Source organism: Myotis daubentonii, chromosome 17 (assembly GCF_963259705.1).
Source record: "Myotis daubentonii chromosome 17, mMyoDau2.1, whole genome shotgun sequence".
In the NCBI taxonomy this organism is placed as follows: Eukaryota; Metazoa; Chordata; class Mammalia; order Chiroptera; family Vespertilionidae; genus Myotis; species Myotis daubentonii.
In genome coordinates, this window is record NC_081856.1 from 47616314 (window position 1) to 47640186 (window position 23873).

Below are 23873 nucleotides of genomic sequence, written 5' to 3' on the forward strand. Positions count from 1 at the left end.
TCAACTTTCCTGGTTATATGCGAACAGTCTAAGACATTAGTCTTTCTCTACATGTGTATTATTTGTTTTTAACACTTAAAAATAGTAAATAATTAGAATATTGTTCTTTGAAAGAAATAAAATCCATACCACCTACCTCCAGTCTAGTCTCTTCTTCCATAAAAAACAAAGAAACATACAAACAAAAATGTAAGAGAAAAGACATTACCCTTTTGGAATATGACCAAGTACGTCTAATCCATATGTATTTTCCATATCGGTATAATAACAAGCAAATGATGCAGCAATAACCTGTGTGGTTACATTTGGGAAAAAAAATTACTAGTAGCCTTTCAAACACCTTTTCAAAAATTAACGTTGAAAGTAAACATTGTTCATGGGTCCCAGGATTGTCATGAATGATGTAGCAGTTATACAGATTTGTAAAAATTAGGAAATTTTAAAATTCAAAGACTATTTCTGATATTTGAGAGCACTTAATTTACAGTCTCGAAAATTAAATGGCATTATAATAATACTAGAGGCCTGGTGCATGAAATTTGTGCACTTGGGGGGGGGCGGTCCCTCAGCCCGGCCTGAGCCCACTCACAGTCTGGGATCCCTCACTCCTTACTGCCCCACTGCTTGCTGTTCCTTAATGCTCAGCTGGCTCACTGCTCCTTAGTGCTGCTGCAGAGAGAGGAGAGGCTCCCACCACCACTGCACTAGCCAGCTGTGAGCCTGGCTTCTGGCTGAGTGATGCTCCCCCTGTGGGAGCACACTGAACATCTGCATTGAGCATCTGCCCCCTGGTGGTCAGTGCGCATCATAGTGACCAGTCGTTCTGGTGGTTCTGGCTTTTATTATATAGACTAGGGGCACAGTGCACAAATTCGCGCACCTTGAAAGGAACTGTGGGCCTCGAGGCTGCAGTAGGCACAGGGGTGGGTCTTGGCCCATCCTCCACACCCCCGCCTGGCCCCTCCTGCCACAGCCCCCAGTCCCCTGTCTGCCAGCGCCCCACTCTCGCCGCTGCCACTCCCACGCGCTGACGCCCCCCTGGTGGTCAACACACGTCATAGCAACCAGTTGTTCCACCCTTTGGTCTATTTGCATATTAGCTTTTTATTATGTAGGATTTTTTTTTAATGTTTTACTCTACTTAAACCCAATTATGTCTAATTTTGAAGAGGAGAAAAACAGATTATAGGAGTGTGTGTGTGTGTGTGTGTGTGTGTGTGTGTGTGTGTTGAAGTTACCACAATCCAACCTTAACACTTGTCTCTTGTGACATGAAGGGATGCTTTAGAAAATAGCATGTTTTGAGAAATTCCATTGATATTCCTAATAGAGATTAGTAATCAATAATGTGGACAAAAAGGGGCCACATGCTAACCTGACTAGCTCAGAGAAAGCCTGCAAGGTGGCCTTGCAAACTCAGAAAGCTGAGGTAACCACAAAGGATGGTCTGAAATTTAAACTTTTTTTCTTTTTTTAACTAAAAGCAGTTTACGGTAGGTAGTCATGTCCTAGGCTGGTATCTTCCTCTACAAATGTCAATCTTTACCTTAACTGTACCTCTCAATACTGCCTTTTCGCATCTATGATAACATATCGTTAGAATATCAAAGTAATTTTCCTTTTTTCCGGACCCCTCAAAATACAGGCATTGCTCTGCAGAGACCACAGATCCCCTCATTGTCACTGAGTTCATTGTTGACTGTGAGCTATCCTATACACACCTATGTAAAAATGGTAAGTATGTCTATCCTTTTACTTTTTATCCAATCCCAGAGGTTTCCCCACTTTGCCTTCTCCCACCTCCCTACTCTATCACCAGTGGACTCTATGTGACTCACTGACATCTCCTCTTTTGGTTGTAATGTAAAAAGCAAGGTGCAAAACTTTGCAGCCAGTGTCACTTGGGCCTCTCAGCCAAGCACCAGCTCCCAGGAAGCTCCCCCTTTCCATACTCCCTCCTCTCCAGTCTCTAGGTTTCTCTTCAGTGCTCCTTAGATAAAATATGTCCAATCAGCTACACTTCTCTTGTTTTTCTTCAGGCTGATTGCACAGTATCTTAGCTATAAATCCCGTCCCTGTCATGAGCAAGGGCACACAGCCTCCTGTTATGCCACAGCCTCTGGCCCCCTCTAGAAATGTTTCCATATTCAAAGCCTTAGGATACATGTTGTTGTACTTCAGTAAAAACAACCAGAATATGAGAAATGCTGTAATAACTGAAAACATGTGTGTGTGCCCTTTTTAAAATCAGTGACTTCAAATGTTTCCTGGTCTTACATGAATGGATAGACACACAAATGAGACATCTTTATGAGGGGTAGGAGCAGCTGTGAGTTACTGTAGGCAACATGGTGAACCTCAGCAGGTCACCCCAACAGCTGGCAAACATTGTAGGGCAGAATGCTAACTGCAGATGTCACACTTACCAAAACCAAATCGACAGGAAGGACGGCTTTAATTTTCCTTTTAAACTGCTCATTTAACTCTTTCACCACCACAAGCACCACAATGCTCAGCAAGGATAAGAGCAGGGCTTCCAGGCGAACAGACTTGATGTTCTCAAAGACATATGTGTAGATCTACAATGAGGAGAAGAAATACAAAGAAAATATAGGGTCACCTACACTATAACCACCTCTGACTCCAAATGAACTCAGTGATGTTTACCAAGAAATCTTAATGGCTGTAGGACGGGAAGGTGAGGTATAGATGGGTAGTCAGTGCAAAGCTCTAATTCGCTGCTTTGCCCTTGATGCTTGTAGCGAACTCACGGGTTGCTTCTTTCTACATAAGAACACTATGTATGACTTCTCCTTCCCAGCCACTTCAATGAAGAGAGATGCTCAAACTCATCAGTTACATGGAGACTTACTGTTAAGTGCAGTGACAGGATTTCATAGGCTCTGTGGGACCCCCCACTCTTCCTCAAAACCGAGAATCAAATACAAAGGAGTTAAGCACTGGTATTTAAATGATATCAGATATTTGGTTTAGTGTAAAATATTACCATGTTCTCAGTCATTCAATATTTTATTTACCTTTTTATTGCCACATGCTTTATGCCAACCACCGTGCTCAATTCTAGGTCTGCAAAGGTGAACAATTTAGATGAGCCTCAGCATTTAAGAGCTAATAATCTAGTGAGTACATTACCAATTAAAACAACAAATTAGTTCATTATGGTGCTATAAACATAGAAGGTGCACCCGAAGCATATGTGTCTTAGAGGAGTTAGTGGTCAGCAGAGCTGTCCCTAAAGAAGATAAACAGGAATCGGCCAGATGATGGATCAGAGAAGTAGTGAGGGGTGTCTCTTTTGCCTAAAATACATAGAATGTGAGAAGACTGTATGCCTTCCATATATTTATATATATATATATATATATATATATATATATATATATATATATATATATATACTAGGGGCCCGGTGCACGAAATTCGTGCACTGGGTGTGTGTATGGGGGGGGGGGGAGTGTCCCTCAGCCCAGCCTGCACCCTCTCACATACTGGGAGCCCTCAGGCGTTGACCCCCATCACCCTCCGATCGCAGGATCGGCCCCTTGCCCAGGCCTGACGCCTCTGGCCTAGGCGTCCGGCCCAGGCAGCGGGGACCTGCAGTGGCAGCCGGGGGGGGGGGGGGGGTTGGGAGGGCACGATCGCGTGGGCTCCGCCCCTGCCCCTGCAGGATGCCTCTGGCTGAGGCGTCAGTCCCGGGCAGTGGGGACCCGCAGCTGCAGCGGCCCCGCGATTGTGGGCTTCGCTTTAGGCCCAGGCAAGGGACCCCTAGCTCCTGGGACTGCCAGCTTCGACCGTGGCGAGCTCCCATCGCTGGCTCCACCCCTACTTCCTGCTATCACTGGCCAGGGCGGAAAAGGCACCTGATTCTCCCATCATGGGGCCGTCTTTGCCCTGCCCCCCAGCTCTTAGCGCCCCCCTGGGTTTCCGATCACTGTCAGTGGCAGGGGGCTTCTTCCTGCTTTCCCTTTCGCCTCCCTGCATTGTGCCTACATATGCAAATTAACTGCCATCTTGTTGGCAGTTAACTGCCAATCTTAGTTGGCAGTTAATTTGCATATAGCCCTGATTAGCCAATGAAAAGGGTATCGTCGTACGCCAATTACCATTTTTCTCTTTTATTAGATAGGATATGTGTGTGTGTGTGTGTGTTCTTTGTTTTTATTTGAGTGTACTTTTCATTTTTATTTATTTTTTTCTTACAGTTTACTTTCAATTTTATTTTGTATTGTCTCAGTGTACAGGTTAAAGTCAAAGAAAGAATCTTAAAAGCAGCAAGAGGAATACAGGATTGGCATGAAATATGCAGAGGGATGAAAAGCAAGGTCCTATAACCTGCTACAGTTTCTATCCCAAGCCACGATTGAACCAAGCTACAGATGAGCTTTCTGTTTCTCTCCCATTCAATTTACACTGTCCATTTTTCAGGGCATATTAAACATTCCTAAAATTCACAATAGAAATATCAAAATAACTGGGGAGTAGATGTGGGCTTTCAACAAACCACTATGTATTCTTGACTCAGAAATCCCAGATTCGCTCTCCACATCTAAATCTCATTTGTACATATTTAATTGTGACCTCATCCTCTAGAAAAGAAAAAGTTTCATGGGCTCTGCTTTCCTTCTGACTTTCTAATCCCCTTTTATTAACATTCTTGGTTCCTGCTTTGCAGCCTGCAGGAGTGTTTAAGCGAGAAAAGTGCTTTGCTTGTACTGCAGAGATGGGGTTGAGAATGAAACTGTTTTCCAGTTCTGAAACTCCTTGTTTTTAAGGAAGGAGATAAAACTTCCAACAAGGGCAGTCAAATAGGTTGCCAAGCTTGCCTTGTGCTCTTGGTGGTCCGGTCTAATTAGCCTATTATGCTTTTATTATTATAGATAACCCAAGTTTCTTTAAGATGGAAATATCTCAGTATTGTAATGAACCAAATCCTACTTCGTGAAATACACACCAAAATATATATGAACAAAGACATACGGAAAACTCACGTAAAATAATCCAAGTGGCCCGGATATGTAGGGTATTTTCATTCCCAAGAGATACTTGACTTGTGAAGTCACAACATTTGTGGCAGCCCCAGTTGTCATTGCGCTGATCACAGGCTCCGTGAGCAGGAACGTAGCACTGCCCAGTTGTAGGGCAAACATGGCCACCTAAGAGGGCAGAGCACAGGAACTTTCCCATGGTTGCGAGACAGTTTAATATCCAACCCATGTTCGCTTCACACAGACAGAGAGAACTAATGGAAAATTGGTTCTACAATTTTAGGTGCTCAATCCCTTGAGTGTTCTTGACAGCGTAACCAGGTTCCAGGACTCTCAATGTTATTGGGAACAATCGAAGTGTTTCGATTAAAATGAACATGTTATTTTTTCCTGAATATTTACTTCACTGTGTTTCTCTTTTCTTAATCATACATGTTACCAAGAAATTCTAGAAAATCGGTTGATCTATGGGGCTCTGTGGGGAAAAATCAAATTTGCATGATCATATTTGTAATTATTTTAAAAATCTAAAATGGCACCATGACTGGTGCCTTAATATGGTTGAATCTGGACTGGCAAGACAAAAAAAAAAAAAAGAACTATTTTTTTCTTCAATGAAATAGCAGGAAACTCCTTGAGAGCATGTGTTTTGAGTAACCATAGGTGGTGGATGCTAGGAGTAAAAAGTATTAACTACTTTAATTCTTAGAGTAGGACTGAAAGCAAGGGCAGGGACTTAGGCTAAGGTAGGAATCCAGTCAGGAAGACTGAGTTGGTTTTAATGTACAGAAGTGTACATCATTGTTTAGAATGGCACTCATGTGACACCATGCCAGTGCAACTAGCTTTGTCAAATTTATCATCGGCTGAGACACTGGTGCCATTTCAAATCAATCCATTTGCTAAGATGAACCAGGAATTTTTGTAATTTTTATTTTGTCTTTTTGGGGAAAAAACTCTTTCCAATATTTTTTTTTCTAGAGAGGAATTAAGCTTTCCCCTCTTATCTGTGTAGGAAACCGACTATCACTCAAATATTTGAATCCTAAGAACAACCGAAGTGAAAACAACTCAGTTGGTGAGCCAGGGTCCCAAGCCAGAAATGAAAAATACTTTTTAGAAAGTTTGTTCTTAAAAAGTCAAAAACTACTTCTCTGTAACTTCAATATATTAATTCTAACTCATTTACTCAACCAGTACTTATAGAGTAACTACTCTCTATACCAGACCGTATTTTCATAAAGACAGAGCACATCTGTCCCTTATCCATCTAAACAGACACACCCATGAACCTGAATAAAAATAAAGCTCTAATTGCCTTTCCTTTGCCACTTCATCCCCACATCTCAGTACCACTTACCTGAATCACACCTCCCAAGAAGGAAACAGATGCAGCGATACCAATCCTTTCCATCTCAAAGTCAGATAAGCCCAGGATGCTTGTGTTACTTTGTTTGGTGAGGTTCTGGCTACTCGAAGGGACAAGCCGTTCCACTGCATTGGCTGATATTAAGGATGTCAAGGCACAAGTGCCTAAAAAGGGGTGGGGGTGGGGAGGGGAATCCCCTATTAGTAACAGACTCAATAAATATTGTTGAAGTCCACCACTGAAGTTGAATCCATACTGTAAAACCAAGTCAATCTATTAGAAACACTCTCCTCTGCACCCCCATTACTCCAACCTTTGTTCCACTCCATGGAATAAATAGAAAATCACCTACTTATACACATATTCCTTCAACATACAACCACACCCATATACCTGCCATTCCCTTCTAGACCATACACATCCCCATCTCTCGGTAGACCTGCACAGAGAATATCCTCAGCGTAGGGATTAAGATCATGGACTAGACATAAATCTAGCTCTTCCATTTTTCCTCTAATGTGACAAAGCATATTACTGTGAGTCTAAATTGCCTCGTCTGTAAAATGGGAGTCATATAGCGACACCTCAGAGTTGGGGCAATATAAATAAGATGATAAATATAAAGACCCCAGTACACCCATTGGCTAAATATGAGTTCTCTGTATGAACCTGAAGCTCTTTACCTACTATGCTTGCTCTTCTATCTACTTGTGCAAACCCTGTCGTCTTTCAAAGTCTGGCTCCAATCCCATATCCATTAGGATCCATTTCAGAACCTGCAAGCCAGGTTTAATCATTCTTTCTGTGCTTTCATAGGAGAGTAGACCTTTATTACAGTATAACAACACGCTGAGCTCATGAAATGATTAAGTATACCGTTTCTGTGTAATGTAATTAAAGTTCAATGGTATTTCCCCAAAATTGTCCTGGTCTCACACAAATGTGGGACCGTTTTCAATGTCTTATTGGGTAGCAAGTACTAAGCCAGACACTGGACATCAATCATCTCATCTAGTTCTTACTATAATCATGTGGATTTTTTTTGCATTTCAATATTAAGAAAGCAGCAGATAAACCTTTAAAACTTTGCCTAAGCTCATGCAGATAACAAACAAAATATAAGACATACACCCAGGACTAACTCTAAAGCCCATGTTTTTAAGCATCTCGTTCTATTACCAGACCTCTATACTTGTGACAGTTCACATTATACTTGGTAATGCGGAGCTAAGTAAGCTAAAAGATATATTAATTAAAGAGCATTAGAGATTATAGCTTAGAAGAAACCTACAAGATCAATTATGTGGAAAACACTTTTCAATATTTAAGTCACTAAATTTTAGAAATTCTTACCTTTATCCCTCAAAGTGCTTATTTTCTACATTTCATTGTAAAATCAGAACATTTATCTCCCTTTTATGGGCTATTTACAGCTAACACTGCAAAGAATCTTTAACAATAAACTGGTAATTTAGCAGTAGTTCACAACATGTATCGAGTGGCTAGGCACAGAAAGTGAAATGTCTTAGCTCTAATATTTGCTGAGGTTTTCCATAGTAAAGGTAGAAATGTAATCAACAACTAATGATCACTTCTGAGGTCCTTTTCTTCACAAACACGAGAGGCATCATCAGAAAGTATTACCTGTGACAACGTGACGTCCCATTCCAAAGATGGCATAAATGGTGGCAGGAAAGAAAGACCCATACAAGCCGAACACCGGGTGCACAGATGAGAGAATGGCAAAGGCCAAGCCTGTGAAGAAGACCAGCATAATGGAGATCATTTCATAGCTCGGAATGTAGCCCATTACAAAGCAGAATGAATATTGGCCTACTTAGTAACAAGACAAGCCATAATTTCATTATTCTGTTTGCTCAATGAGAGACTAGCATCATGGTTCTAAACAACAGATAATTCACTCATTAGTTTATATTTCATTTCATGTCAAATGTTTGGAGTACTGCTCTTTGTCCTTGGCTACAAAGATAACTACATGAAAATATTTGTGCAGAGTGTCTTTCTGTAGAAGTGTTAACATCACACCAAAATATCTTCGCACACTTAGCAAAGCATCTTCACATATTTTTTTTTAAAGTTTTTGTTTTGTTAATCCTCACCTGAGGATATTTTAGGGAGAATAGAAGAGAGAGGGAAAGACAGGGAGAAATGGATGTGAGAGAAACACATCGATTGGTTGCCTCCTGCACGAGCCCCCACCAGGGCCTGGGCCCGGACGGAACCTACAACCAAGGTACGTGCCCTTGACCAGAATTGAACCTGGGGCCCTTTGTTCCTCAGGCCAATGCTCTATCCACTGAGCAAAACTGGCTAGGGCTCACATGTACAATTTTATTTGCCTAATAACATCTGTGAGAGAGGCAGGATTTATAGCTTTACCACTGACAGATGAGAAGCCTGACATGAAAGGTTGCTAAGGCAGGGGCACAAAGAGCACACATTCAAAGTGGCCTTGTTGGCTGGTGACTGGATGGCCTAAGATTGTGTATCTCAGAGGCTGGGGCATGCAGTTCCCATACCTGAATATAGTCACATGAATACAGTCATTTGGGTACAACTTCTTAGAGTGAAAAAAGAATCAACTTTGATTATTCAAAAAGTAAGAAGTAATTCATAACTACTCATTTTTATTCCTAATAGATTCTACTGTCTACATACTTTGTATGTCGCATGCACATCAAAAAATGTCCTAGTCTGTCAAAATGACTACTAGTGGTTTAAAGGTGACCAAAATAAACGTGATCTTGTTTGTGACTGGTCCTTGGCATTAAACAGCTAGTTAAGGTCCTGATAAATCCATTCAAGTCTATATACACTCTTCTCCATGTTTAATAAATAGGGTGTTCAATTCAATAAGAGCAGAATTACAACTCTACCTTTCTTAATTTGGGGTAAAATTGCTGCAAGTGCTGATGGATATTTGTCTTACCTCATCAAACTTAGATAAGAGCAAAAGCAACACAATAAACAAAAGTATAAAGGAATGACACAAAAAATGAGTATTAGGTTAAAGGGTGTCCAAAAAGGAGAGAGAGAGATTGGAGGGAGAAAGAAAAAACTTAAGATCTTTAATGGCTCATTATTTTTAAAGATAAAAAATCATGTATTGGCAATGCAAGCTTGTTATGACTACTGGAAGACTTTAAAAGATGCAATATTTGGGAAAAAATATTTTGTAGGTGCAATAATGGTTAATATAGTAGAGGAATAGAAGAGACTCTATATTCCCACATATATCTCATCAGTAGTTCCAGGGCCTGTGAACACTGCCAAATTCCCAAGGGGCTCTGAGTGTGAAGTTGGACATTAACCGCAAACACCCCTTACTCCTCAGACCCAGGCTGCAGTGAGAATGGCTTCCATCGACATAGGATCTGGCCCCTGACCAAGAAGGAGCGTGAAAGCAGGTAGGTAGCTCAGACTCTGCCTCTGCTGCTGCTATAATCTCTTGGCTGAGATAGCTAGAGTGACACTGTCGCTACTGATGAGAAAGAGAATTGTTTATCACAGAGAAGATGATGTTTCATATTTAAGATACAAATATTTACTTTCAGGACAGTTTTGTCTGGATTTATGCAATCGCAATTTATTCTGAAAATCAAAGGACATTGGAGCTGCAAGATTGTTTCTAGAACTTGAGAATCGTGCAGAATTATAGAGAGAGAGCCAGTGCGCTGAAGTCTTTATACTTTCTTGTCTTAGTGACCTCACTATAAAGAGGGGAGGCAGACTTAGAGGCAGGCAGTGGTTTCATTCCCCTCAGGCATAAATACAAGAACAGTATTATTTTATAGACTGTAGTCTATGGTTATGGAGCTTCAGTTACTACCCAGAAAACGACAGCTCACACAACTCAATGGAACATCTATTCCCGTAGAATTCACTGCCCTCACTTGTCAGTCCTGTTTGTGAAACAGCCTTGAGGAATAGCTTCTGGTCAAGATGGCGAAATAGGTAACCTCTATGCTCACCTCCTCCAACGACCATATAAAAATTATAACTAAATTATAGAACAATTCTCGTTGAGAACTAGCTGAAGACCAGCGGAAAGGAATTCCTATAACTAAGGATATAAAAAAAGCAACATCAGGACCTCAAGACTCGGGGAGAGGCAGAGCAGGCAGGTCCCACATCCCTCGTGTGGAAAGTAAGGACTGAGAGTGTATCACAGATGCAGAGGTCCTCCCCGAGAAATGTGGGGTCCCCGTCCCACATCAGGCTCCCCGATCCAGGGCATCGATGCCAGAAAGAGGCGTCCCCATGACACCTGGCTGTAAAAACCAGTGGACGTCAGTCATGTCCCAGAAATACAAAGGGCGCCTATAGATGAAGACACTGCAGGTCTTAAAGGGACCAGGCACATACTGACTTGCTCAAAAACTCAATCACTCTAAACCAGCGGTTCTCACCCTGTGGGTCACAACCCCTTTGGTGGTCGAACGACCCTTTCACAGGGGTCGCCTAAGACCATCCTGCATATCAGGTATTTACATTACGATTCATAACAGTAGCAACATTGCAGTTATGAAGTAGCAACGCAAATAATTTTAGGGTTGGGTCACAACATGAGGAACTGTATTTAAAGGGCCAGAAGGTTGAGAACCACTGCTCTAAACTTTAGCATAGGGGTAGCAGTGCAAATGGCTCCAGGAACAGACAGAAAGAAACTAAAATGACTAACTTCAGGGCAAGAGCTAGAGGGTCATGGGTTAGGAAAACTCTATCGAGGGTGGTGGAAGGCACTGTAGTTTCTTTGAGGAAAGTATCAGAAAGAGAAATTAAGTAAATAATCCCATTTACAATTAAATCACAGGTATTATGAATAAATGGGTGTGTGTTCATAGGTATTTATTATGTATTTTATTATTTATTCCAAGGTGGTGAAAGACCTGCACTTGGAAAACTATACAACATTGAAGAAAGAAATTAAAGAAGATACAAATAAAAGGAAGCATATACCATGCTCGTGGATACGAAAAATAAACATTGTTAAAATATTTATATTACCCAAAGCAATCTAGATTCAGTGCAATTGCTATTAAAGTACCAATGCATTTTTCACAGAATTAGAATAAATAGTCCTAAAATTTATATGGAATCACAAAAGACCCCCAATAGCCAAAGCAATTATGAGAAAGAAGAACAAAGTTGGAGGTATTATGCTACTTGATATCAAACTATACTACAAGGCAATAGTATTGAAAACAGCATGGTACTGGCATAAAAACAGACACATACATCAATGAAGTAGAGTAGAAAGCCCAGAAAAACCCCATGCCTAAATGATCAACCAATCTATAACAGAGGAGATAAGTATATACAATGTGGTAAAGATAGTCTCTTCAATAAATGGTTCTGTGAAAACTATACCGTTACATACAAAAATGAAACTAGACCACTGTCTTAAATCATATACAAAAATACATTCAAAATAAATTAAAAATGTAAATGTAAGACTTGAAACCATAAAACTCCTAGAAAAAAATAGGCAGTAAATTTTTTGACATTGCTTTTACTGATACATTGTTTTATGTGTCTCCCTAGGCAAGGAAAACAGAAGAAAAAAAATAAACCCATGGGACCACCCCAATCTAAAGTCTGCACAGTGAAGGAAACCATCAACAAAACAAAAACACATCCTACCAAATGGGAGAAGATATTTGCCAATGACAGATCTGAGAAAGGGTTAACATCCAAAATGTATAAAGAAAACCCTTTAACTTTTACAATCTAATATGCTTCAGGAGTTCCCACTTATTGTTCACCATGTCATTAAGCTGCCCTCAGGAGTGGAATGAAGCTCCGCTTCCACACATATGTTTCTGTGCCAGTAATGCCACACATTCGGCAGAATTATAAGAACATCCATCTTTTCCCTTCTACGGCAGCATAAAATTTTCATGGTGTGGGAACAGAATTCTAGTGATCCCTTAGAATTACAAGCTTAAACATCCTCATATTGCTCCTCAGTGGATTAGGTTCTTTTTTTTTTTTTTTTGTAAATATATATTTTATTGATTTTTTTACAGAGAGGAAGGGAGAGGGATAGAGAGTTAGAAACATCGATGAGAGAGAAACATCGACCAGCTGCCTCCTGCACATCTCCCACTGGGGATGTGCCTGCAACCCAGGTACATGCCCTTGACCGGAATCGAACCCGGGACCCTTCAGTCCGCAGGCCAACACTCTATCCACTGAGCCAAACCGATCTCGGTGGATTAGGTTCTTATATGGCAAGTCATGCATTGTAGGCCTCCACTCTGTCTCAATGCTTGAGTTTTCAGGTTAGAAACACAGAAACTATTTCCCCCCAAGTGGTCACCCTGGCTAGAATGTGAACTAAATACTCTCTAGACCAGAGTCTTATACTGCTTAGCTTGCCATCCATGTTGGTGGCATGTTTTAAGTCAAGGACCTTCTCTAGAATGTTTGCTCATCTTCAAAATACATTCAGTAGAGTGAAAATAGGTATTCGTTTCTATTGTTTGTTATGAGGCAAGAACAAAAAATTACCCCTTCTTTCTTCTAAGTTCTTGAAGAAAAGGAGCCTATGATTGCCAATATTGTATTCACACAAATGAAAGGTAATAATATGTAAATGCCTTCTTTACTTTATATTTTGTTGTAGTATTTTCCTTGTATCTTCACCTTTTGAGTCTAAAAGGTGCAGGGATGATAGCTAAATGGAAAAGTAATTTGAAGAAGAGAATATTTGAACCTTCCTAAAGAAATGTCTTCTATTATTAATAACACTAGAGGCCCGATGCATGAAATTCATGCAAGAATAGGCCTTCCTTCCCCTGGCTGCCGGCACCAGCTTCCCTCTGGCACCTGGGACCTGGGCTTCCCTTGGGCCACCAGCAAGCACCCAGGACCCAGACTTTCCTCATAGCCCTGGCTTCGTCCAGAAGGATGTCCGGTCTAATTAGCATATTATGCTTTTATTATTATAGATTGGTATTGTAAACGTCTAGTTATTTTGGAATTATAGAGTATAAAATATAAACTATAAAGTGTTGACTTTGTAATTTAGTCCTGACTCTATCACTTATTAGGCATGAGGACCAGGAAAAATTATTTAATTTTCTAAGCCTCCATTTTCATATATGGAAAATGGAGAAGAGACAGCTGTCTCTTGGGATTTTGTTAGGTTAGGGGAAGATAATGTATATACGGTGCTTAGTACAATACTCTTTACAGCAATGTCACGATATTTCACTTTTCTTATCTCCATAGTGGGTAAGCATGAGCAACTTTGAAAACATTGTTTTTAAAAGAAGAGGTAATTTTAGAAGAATGTGTCTTTCGTTGCACCAACAAAAATATTTAAGTTCTTTCTAGTGGTGTAGACTTGTCCAATCACTGGTAGACTTCCAAGAGAAACAGTAGCCAGATCCATAACTTTAGGAGACACAAGAATTGAATAAACTTTGTGCTTTTCATCAGTTGGGAGCTGGCCAGTTTTTCCTCATAACTAATTAAATACATAAATCATAAACAAAATTTCTCAAACTCTATAGAAGCCATACAATTAACTACTAATGACTTACACATAAATGCTATCACTAATGACATACCACAGGTATTTTATTATATCCCCAAATTTCTTTATTAACCTGATATTTTACAAAAGTGAAAAAACAAATTGGTTTTAAATATGTCTTTCATTTCACAGTAAGTTAAAGCAAAATAAATTTATAACATATACTAAAACTATGAAAAAGCCCTTGTAAATTAATCACCTAAGTTTCAAAGTACGTGATAGTGTCTCCTTTGAATAAAACTGACTAAAATGAAGACTGGAAATAATCTAACTTTATTTTGAACTTTGATGAAATATTACTATGTTTTGCTGTTGACAAAATTGTCATTAAAAATGTAATATAAGACTATTCAGAAAAATGTAATCCCATAAAATATGGTATTATGGATCTTAAAGCACCAGTTTCTAATCACATTAAAAACACAAATACACAAACAAGTTTGTTTCAACTACTAAATAATTCAATTAAAAGAGTGCATATAATGTAATGGTAGGGATAATAATTCAAGGCAGGGAGGTAGTGAAACTGCAAGGAAATATAAATCTACAAAGTCTGTGCTGAGGAGTGTTCCAAATTCTCAAGGCTGAAAAGTTAGTTCCTTTCCTTGCTTCAGTTAATAAATTATTACCTGAATTAGTTAAAGAAATACAATGAGTATACCTTTAAGGAACACACACACACACACACACACACACACACACACACACTAGCTAACTAAAAACTCTCACCAAGAGAAACACCTATCTAAATCCAGAAGGTCATTTAGAATCTGCCTTGGGAAAATTAAAATAAGACTTCTCACCAGTTTAAATTTCTTATTGAGAAATAAATACAGTGCATAATGTTGTGACAGGATAGTAAGAAGCGAGGAAAATTCTTGGGCAAGTGGGATAGGGAAACTGAGATGAGAAAATTAAACAAGGCCAGTTTGGGCAGCTTGCAGCCAGCTTGTGAATCACAAGACCTTATCTTCCCCAACCAAGGACACTTGAGAGCAAATAGCTAATACCTCTCCTCCCTAACCAGACAATACATAGCTTAAATCACCCTGGAACTACTAAGGCAGGGGTGGGGTGGCGGGGAGAAGGACAAAAAGGGGCATTTTATCTCACTCACTGAACAAAGAGGTAAGCAGTCTTGGGACTCACCAGGTGATCTCATAAATTCTGGGAAAGCTACCACAAAGTAAAAGGGGGACCTTGAAATCTAGTCTGTGCCCAAGATATCTAGCAGAGGAACCCTGAAACCTGTAGACTGAAGGTTATAAAATCCCTTGAACCCTCACCAGGCATGCACTCAGATTAGCTGGGTGCCCACTTATGTTTCATGCCAAGTATAATTTTAACAAATTTGCTTGCTTTGTTTCCTTAATAAATTTGCTTGCTACAACACTGCTGTCCAGTGTCACTCATTTGAAATCTTTCCTGCAGGATTGACAAGAGTCCCGTCTGACCCAGGGGGCTGTCTGATAACATCTTTCTGGTGTTCTATAACAATGTGATACAGAATTAAATTGGCATGCACAATCAATATTGTGGGGGAGCACGGGAGACTTAGTTGGAAAGTTTGTAAGGGGAAAATTACAACCTAGATGAGTTGGCTGAAGGTGGCTACCCCTAATTGTTCCTTAACCTTTCCAAACAAGTCTGTGTGTGTGCGGACTCTCGGGTGTTTACTGGAATCTTTATGCTTAATCTTTAGACATCCTTGCGTAAAGGCCACTGCAGACGCATGTGTCCTCCTAAGAATGCTTATCCTGATTTTATCTAAAAGTTAAACTTTAGCTCAAAGTGCTGTTACCAAAAAAGCCTGAAGAGGCAGGCAAACGAGGCTGTCTGGTTCCTATAGCCCAGCAGTCCCTTAGCCCTCTCTTCTACAGCAATCATGTGTCAGAGTAATCATTCATCCATTGCTCAGAGTCTGCTGGTCAGCCCCAGCACAAAATAAGCTCTAAGGGCATACAGGACTCTCTATATATTTATACAGATATTCAGTATATAAGTATTTAATGTGTTTATTTTCCTCAAATTAATAAAAAAATTCATTGCATTAGCTAAATTGTAAAACTGAGGTCATAATACTCTTCCACTAAAACAAACTGACCACTATTCTGCGTAAAACAGGAAAACCAAATACAACACATTACCTTGTGTCACCTGTTGAACTGCCAACATGATCCCAGACACAGTATCTGGAAGCAAGTTTTCTTTCAGATTGTAATGTAATGCCCATTCCAAAATCGGTAGCCGCCTTCTACACCACTGTTTAAAGCCTTCACAATGGGGAGCCTTCACCTTGCTCCAGAGCACACTTTTCTTTTTCCTCTTTGCCCCTGTCATTTTTCAGATGTTCTCTTGCAGAAGTAAACTTTAGACAAGAAAAAAACTGCTGCAGAACAACTCCTTTCAATGCAAGGCTCCAATTCTTCCGTGGTTTTCAATGTCAAAGCTATCCAAAATATAAACCAATAAAAGAGAGAGGCAGGTACAGAGATTAACAGGTGCACTTAAATATATGTGGCTGGGCTGTATGTATTATTATGGTGCAGCTAATCATTCTAGATAAAAAATAAAGATTAAAACCTTGAAACCTTATCTGAATGAGATGGGGAAATGGTTCCTGTTAGGATAATATTTTTCCAATCTTGGAAAAGAAATGAGTTTAGTGTAAAGTTGGTCTAGAGCTCTCTCACCAGTAAATTCTTGTATATGCTCTGAGGTCTTAAATGTTTGGCTCCAATCCCATGACTAATGTAGTTCTGGGCATGTGTTGGAAGTAGGCTGGGTCACGCTAACCAAAACAGAAAGCATTCAGCTAGCTGATCCCTCCCTATAAGCTATGCAAAAAGATAAAACTTCCAGAGGGCTCAGTCCTGCAAAATAAAATCAGAGAATTTTGACTTACCTCTTTGGGAAGTACTAGTATACGTTTTCAGCTCTACAAAATTCAGAAACATAAGAGATAATGTCCTTATCATTTTTAGTTCCTGGGAGACTAAAAATATTCATTCATTCACTAACAGCAATACTTACATTTGTATTATGCTAATTCACTATATAAGCAAATAATTTCAGAAGCTATATTGAATATATATTATTGAGTATATTGAGCATAAATTATTTTTATAATCCAAATTCACAATAAAGATTTTTTTCAAAACATATCTAGGTCATAAATTCAAATCTATGCTGACAAAATAAGAAGATTTGAAAGCTTGACTGAAGTCACTGATCAACAGCAACAATTCATTTAAATGTAATAATTTAAATTCATTTTTTAAACTCTGTGTTCCATGTTAGTAACAAAGAATTCATATAAGCAGGATTATTAGAATTGAAAAGGAATCTGTATTGAAGTACCTACACAGTGCCAGCAATTGTGCTAAAACGTACTAAGACCAGGAGGGAGCAGAAATTAACTTGATAAAATACTTTTGCAGTTTCTCAATCAAAAGACTCCTAAAAATTTTAAATAAATCTTTCCTTAAAATCTTTTAAGTGTAAATCTGGAATTCCATTTCCAGGGTTTTTTTTGTTTTTTGGGGTTTTGTGTTGTGTGTTTTTGGGGGGGTTTTTTTGCAATTTCATGTACTTAACACATTATTTAAGCATGCCAAATTCCTTCTCCAGAGCATGGTATCACTCCTACTTATGATCAGCAATTCCAAAAAACCTTTCTGAAGAAATTTATTCACACCCATAAGATGATCAGAGAATCTTTGACCCAGACCATAAAATTCAAAAGACTAAAGAATATGTATGCAAAAGTTTCATTGGCTAAATTTAAAGTTCAATACTATGTATCATCTATATGAGAAATCTGTTCCCAAATGTCTAGGCAACACCTATATAAATAATAAAAAAAAACCCAAACTTATCTTTGACCTACCATGTGAAAGTACAGAAAAATTCCTCTTTCTCAAATATTATTTTGATTACAACTCTAACATGTTTGATCATTCAGTGTTCAATGTCAAACTTAAACTCATTAGCACAAGCATGAGACCTCTCTCCCTTCCCTTATACCCCTCTGATTAGCTTCCCATCAACTCTATTTAACCCAGTAATTATTGATTGAAAACCACATACTGTTAGACTCTGTGTGAAGTTATCTGAAAGAGAGGATATATATTGTCTTTATTGTCTAGGAGTTATTTAATTAAGGAAATAGGAAAATGTATAACTCACTCAAGGCAGAATGGGATAAATAAATAATCAAGTCACACAGTAAAGCTATGGAAGCTCAGAGGAGGGACAATTACGGTCCCACTGAGAAAAAGCCTTCGCACACTGCATAGACCCTCTGTTCCAGCAGATAATTAGGCTCACCCTCTGCTGCATACTGGCCCTCCAGCATAACGCTACAGCAATTTCCCTAGCTCCCTGGTATTTCTCCTTGTGCTAAACATTTATCCAGTCCTTACCTCTTCCATGAAACTTCTGGTTTCCCCACAGTTTTCTTCTTGCTGCAAACCCAACATTCAGGTAGCCCTTAAGCTATTCGTGGGTGTACAGCTGCGCTCCTTCTCACTGTCTGTTGGTTTTCTTCCTTGAAATCTCCTTCATGTAATTTTAGCCAGTCACGCTGGTGAGATTGTAAATTCCTTGCGAGGAGAGATTATTCACATAACTCACTTTGCCACTTTCCTAGGACCTAAAAGAAGGTTCTGCAGACGTAGGACCCACTCAATAAGAATTAACACATGAATGTCCCTACTCCTGAAAGCACCCAAGAATTATTTAGTCTATTTCAGCCTGGCTCCAGGCTGTGCTGTTAGAGGAACAGGAGACTAGCTGGAGAGAGAAAAACAGTTAGAGATAGTCATGGGGAAAATAAGGACTCCTCCCCATTCAGTCACCATGTAGGGAAAGGTCTATCTCTTTTCAACACAATTCCTTTTGCTACTATTAGAGAATGTGGATAATGGAAAGAGGAGAAAGTAGATAGTGAATGCAAGAGAAAGGGAGGAGACAAAACAGAGAGAGAAACCTCCTGGGCTGGGGTTTTAGAGAGTTTTAGAGGTTAGCATGTAAGAGCCTCTGGAGCAATTATGAAGTATGAGATAACTGCACCAGGCTCAAATGAGGAAAGAGTCTTTAAAGAAGTATTTTTCAGCCCTGGCCAGTGGGGCTCTGTTGGTTGGGTGTCATCCCATGCACCAAAGTGTTGCTGGTTTGATTCCTGGACAGGGAACATGCCCAGGTTGTGGGACCAATTCCCGGTTGAAGGGGGGTGGGGGGAGGCGTGTAGGAGGCAGCTCATGGATGTTTCACTCTCACATAGGTATTACACTTTCCTCTCTCTCTCTCCCCCTTCCTCTTTCTCTAAAATCCATTTTTAAAAATCTTTTAAAAAAAGAAATATTATTCCGTTTATAAATTGGATCACATTTAATGGTTTTTGAGAGACACCAGTGAAGACTGATATTCTCATCACATTACTTTGTATTAAATTTATTGAGGCGAGATTGGTTAATAAGACCATATAGGCTTCAAGTGTACATTTCCATGAGACATGATCTGGATAGTGCCTTGTGTGGCCAACACCCAAAGTCAAGTCGTCTTCTGTTGCCATACAGGTGACCCCTTTAGCCTTTCCTACCTTCTCACATTACTTTGGAATGTGTCATTATGCTTCTTTGAACATGATCTGTGTCGAGACTGGGACACCTAAAATGCTGATTCATCTACAGGTTGCATTTGGAAATACAGACTCAGAAACCTTGGAGGGCATCAACTCCCAGTCCATGCTTACTTCAGGAAGCTGGTGGACAGACAGCATTTCTAACAAGAGGACACTGCACAAGGTTCCCATCTGAGGAGGAGAGCCGAGGCCACAAGGGCCACGTTCTGCTCAGAAGCCACGGACCTGGCATGGGGGTACACCCACAGGGAGGAAACATTTTAGCAAGTCGCCCACTAGATAGAGTACCTTTTCTTAATCGGTACCTTTTCCAATTTTACATAGGTTGGCACCGTCCTGAATAGATCCTCTGTTTTATTTCTTCCATTGACTAAAATTAACAGGCTTAGCAAAAGAGCCCATTCTGATATCCAGACATTCTAATTATTAGAACATGTTTCCCAATAATTGAGCCCAAATCTGCTCGATGCTGTTCAGAAACACCGCGACCTTTCCATGGGAACGCGCCGAGGCAGGCCAGTTACGTCCTGAACGGTGCAGCTCATGCTCTACTCCCGACAGGCCAGCCGCCGAGCAGAGGGAGCCAAGCCCTGTGCTCCCAGTGCTTTGACATGCTTTGCTTTCTTTAGATTACAGAGCCCTTTCCAGTCTGCTTCTTTACCATGTTTGTTTTCTTTCCAACGTTATTCTATATTCTGTGACTTATTTTGACTCATAATAGGGACCAACAGAGATGGCTGTAGTGAAGCAAAAAAAATAAAAAAGCGTAGGGAAAAGAATTGTACATTCAAATGCTTCTCTTACCATGATCGAAGGCATTTTAAAGGACATGGTTAAGGAGGGAGGGAGGGAGGGAGGGAGGGAGAGAGAGAGAGAGAGAGAGAGAGAGAGAGAGAGAGAGAGAGAGAAAGAGGAGGAGGAGGAGGAGGAGGAGGAAGAGGAGGAGGAGGAGGAGGAGGAGGAGGAGGAGGAGGAGGAGGAGGAGGAGGAGGAAGTAGAAAAGGAAGAAAGATATAATAATTCATTCCTGATCAATCAAAATCCATGCCTTCCAGGTGTGGGGCAGGGGCTGGGAGGAGGAGTGCAAAAGGGATGGGGGGCATCTGTAAAATTGTCAACAATAAATAAAATAAGTACAAATATCACCCAAAATACCCATACCTTTGATTATATTTTCCTTTTCGATGGTCTGCTGGACATTTCTAGCAATGTCCAGTTAGCATCCTTAATTTACCATGTCTTAAATCAAACTTATTTTTCACCAAATCCATCACCTCTTCCTGAATTCCTTAACCTCACTACTTGGCACCAACATTCTTAGAGACACCTGAGACAGAAATCTCAGAGACATCTACGTCACCATCTTTTCCTTTTCATTGACATTCACTTCGTCAGTTCTGTCTCTAGATCTTCTGAATCCGTCTCCCGTCTTCAATCCCTACTGCCATTAACTCAGCTCCCACTGAGTGTACTTTGTGGACTATGCCTATAAACTCTGATCTGGTCTTTCCCCTCTGGCTTGCTTGGCCCCCTTCATTCACCTCCCCCTCTGCTGCTGTTACCTTCAATCATTCCCTGTTCTTTAGCCTGCAATATACATACAGCATAAGCTTCCAAGTCAAACGTTGACTGAGCACTTATGGTGGTGCCATGGTACGTGCTTTTAAAATGTTCATTCATTTATTTGTCATAATAACCCCGTGAAAAAAAGGAACTATTGTTCACTGTTGCCATAAAGGGGTTATAAGTACAGGCCCAGAGATATTAAGAACCATGCCTAGAGAAACACTGTAATAAATAGAGGAACATGAGCAAAACGTGCCAGGCAACCAGTAGAAAGAAACAGTGCTCCAACTGCAGGGATTGCATGTGCATGCAAGAGGCTAACAGGGGCGTGGCATGGAAGCTTCAGGGTCCTGGAAGGAATAAGGCTGGAGAATAGCAAGGGCAAGAAAATTAGAGTGGCAAGAGGTGAGACCAAGGAAGAGGTAAGGAAAGCTAAGTTATACAGTGCCTGTGAGGTATTTTAAGGAGCTTCTACTTAGAACTAGTGTCAATGGCAGCCACCGCATGTTTCTAAGAATGCTTTGGTGTGTAACAGCTCATTCATCATAGGCAAAAACTGGAAAAAGCCCAAGGTGGAGAATAAATGAATGAACAGTATTACACCTATATTATGGAATGCTATTCCACAGTAAAAAGGCACAAACTCATGATATAGGCAATGATATGTGAATTTCAAAGGTATTATGCTGAGTGAAAAAAAAAAAGCCACACAGAAGAAAATATACATTATGAAGTCCTAAAACATGTAAAATTTCTGATGGGAAAAAAAATTGAACAATGGTTGCCTCTGTGGAGTTGGGCCAAGAAATTCCTAGAAAGTAGGGTTGCCAGATCAAATACAGGATTTCCAGTTGAGTTTGAATTTCAGATGAACAGAGGTTTTTTAGTATAACTATATCCTATGTCAGTGATGGCGAACCTCTGACACGTGTGTCAGAGGTGGCACGCGAACTCATTTTTTTGGTTGATTTTTCTTTGTTAAATGGCATTTAAATAGATAAAATAAATACCAAAAATATAAGTCTTTGTTTTACTATGGTTGCAAATATCAAAAAATTTCTATATGTGACACGGCACCAGAGTTAAGTTAGGGTTTTTCAAAATGCTGACACGCCGAGCTCAAAAGGTTCACCATCACTGTCCTATGTAATATATGAGACATTATGCTAAAAATATATTAATTGTTTTACTAAAATTCAATTTAACTGAGCATTCTGTATTTGGCAACCGTGTGAGAAAGAAACATTAAGAGAACTTTCTTGGTCGTGGTAAACCTTTATCTTCATAAAGATTTGTGAATACATTAGACAAAGCCATGTAAATTTTACCTCAGAGAAAAAAAGAGAAACAAGTATTTAACTTTGGTTAGTGATACACATGCTGACATACTAAAGGGAAATACATTGATGCCTGCAACTTTAAAATATCTCTTTATATAAAAGCCTAATATGCAAATTGTCCCCACAGGAATTTGACCAGGAGACGGACCGCTCACTATGACGTGCGCTGACCACCAGTGGGCAGCGTGGAATGAAGAAAGGCCCCAGCTGGCAGCTGGCAGCTGGCAGCTGGGGAAGGGAGGCCCTGACTTGCAGCCCGAAGACTCCGATTGGCCCTGATCGCTGGCCAGGCCTAGGAACCCTATCCATGCACGAATTTCGTGCACCAGGCCTCTAGTATAAAAAATAAGATGGGTTAATGGCTGAATAGAGGGATGAATAGTATGTAATAAAGCAAATACAGTACAATATTAACTGTAAAATCTAAATTCATTGTAAAATTCTTCCAACATTTCTGTATGCTTGAGAATTGTCATAATAAAATCTTAGGGGGAAAATTCCCTGCCCTGCTTCATGGAATTTACATTAGAGTGGAGGGAGACAGACAATAAATAACATTACTAGGTAAATTATAAAATGAAATAGAAAGTAAGAAGGGATGGGAGAAACCAAAGGGAAAGAGTTTAGTGTGCTGGGGGGTGGAACTCACAGTGTTAAATATCCTGGCCAGGGAGGAACTTCCTTCAGGCTGTGGGGCAATGAACGACAGGTAGATCTGTGAGAAGAGCAATCATACCTGAGAAAGGGGGGAATAGGGGGTGCAGATGAGGGCTGGGCAGTGAGAGTGAGATTGGTGAGAGGAGGGCTTGATATGATTTGTTTTAAAGGAATTTCTCTCTGCTTATTGTGATAGGAAGAGATAGAAGCTCTCTGAGGTCTTGTCCATTCTTAAATTTAGAAAATGTCTTCCCTTTTGCAGATATCAAAAAATATTTGTTGGATAAGCACTTATAAACATGAAATAACTCTTTCAGTGGAAAATGTATATTTATTCTTTTAAGTACTTTTTTATTTCAAGCCAATATTACTTGACTGGGCCATTTTAAATGGTCTTAAACATTTTAAATGCCCTTTCTCTTTGAAAAGATAAAATAATAAATCGCATGTAACCCCTGAATTATACCAAAAAGAAATCAAAGGCCTTGGTTATAATTCAATTGACTATTTTTTTCCAATTTTACTAGGACAGTGATGGTTATTTACGATCCTCCTCCTCCTTGCATCCAGCTGCCCCATCCTTCAATACACCTGCCTTTTTTTTCTCTCTCCAAATTTTTATCAACTTACTTAATAGAATAAAAGGTAAAGACTTCCCATAAGATGGCTCTTGGGAAGACCCTGCCCCATGCAGTCCTTGTGCCATGCTATTGGTCTGCTAACCACG

At 39.9% G+C, this 23873-nt stretch overlaps 1 protein-coding gene across 3 annotated transcripts in view; it reads right to left on the reverse strand.

Annotated features, from left to right (window-relative positions):
* SLC26A7 (solute carrier family 26 member 7) overlaps positions 1-18998 on the reverse strand; it is a 45923-nt gene extending 26925 nt beyond the window's left edge. Inside the window, exons 1-8 of one of the 3 annotated variants that reach the window (XM_059672264.1) lie at positions 18364-18998; positions 16633-16812; positions 16087-16388; positions 8020-8130; positions 6367-6539; positions 5010-5174; positions 2427-2579; positions 209-291 (exon numbers count right to left, since the gene is read on the reverse strand). In XM_059672264.1, coding sequence (XP_059528247.1) covers positions 209-291; positions 2427-2579; positions 5010-5174; positions 6367-6539; positions 8020-8130; positions 16087-16279 — 878 coding nt within the window. In that variant the 5' untranslated portion in view covers positions 16280-16388; positions 16633-16812; positions 18364-18998. Of the gene's footprint in view, positions 1-208; positions 292-2426; positions 2580-5009; positions 5175-6366; positions 6540-8019; positions 8131-16086; positions 16389-16632; positions 16813-16844; positions 16878-18363 lie in introns of all 3 variants that reach the window. The other 2 variants (XM_059672265.1, XM_059672262.1) reach the window with 2 other exon arrangements.
* Positions 18999-23873: the final 4875 nt, after the last annotated feature.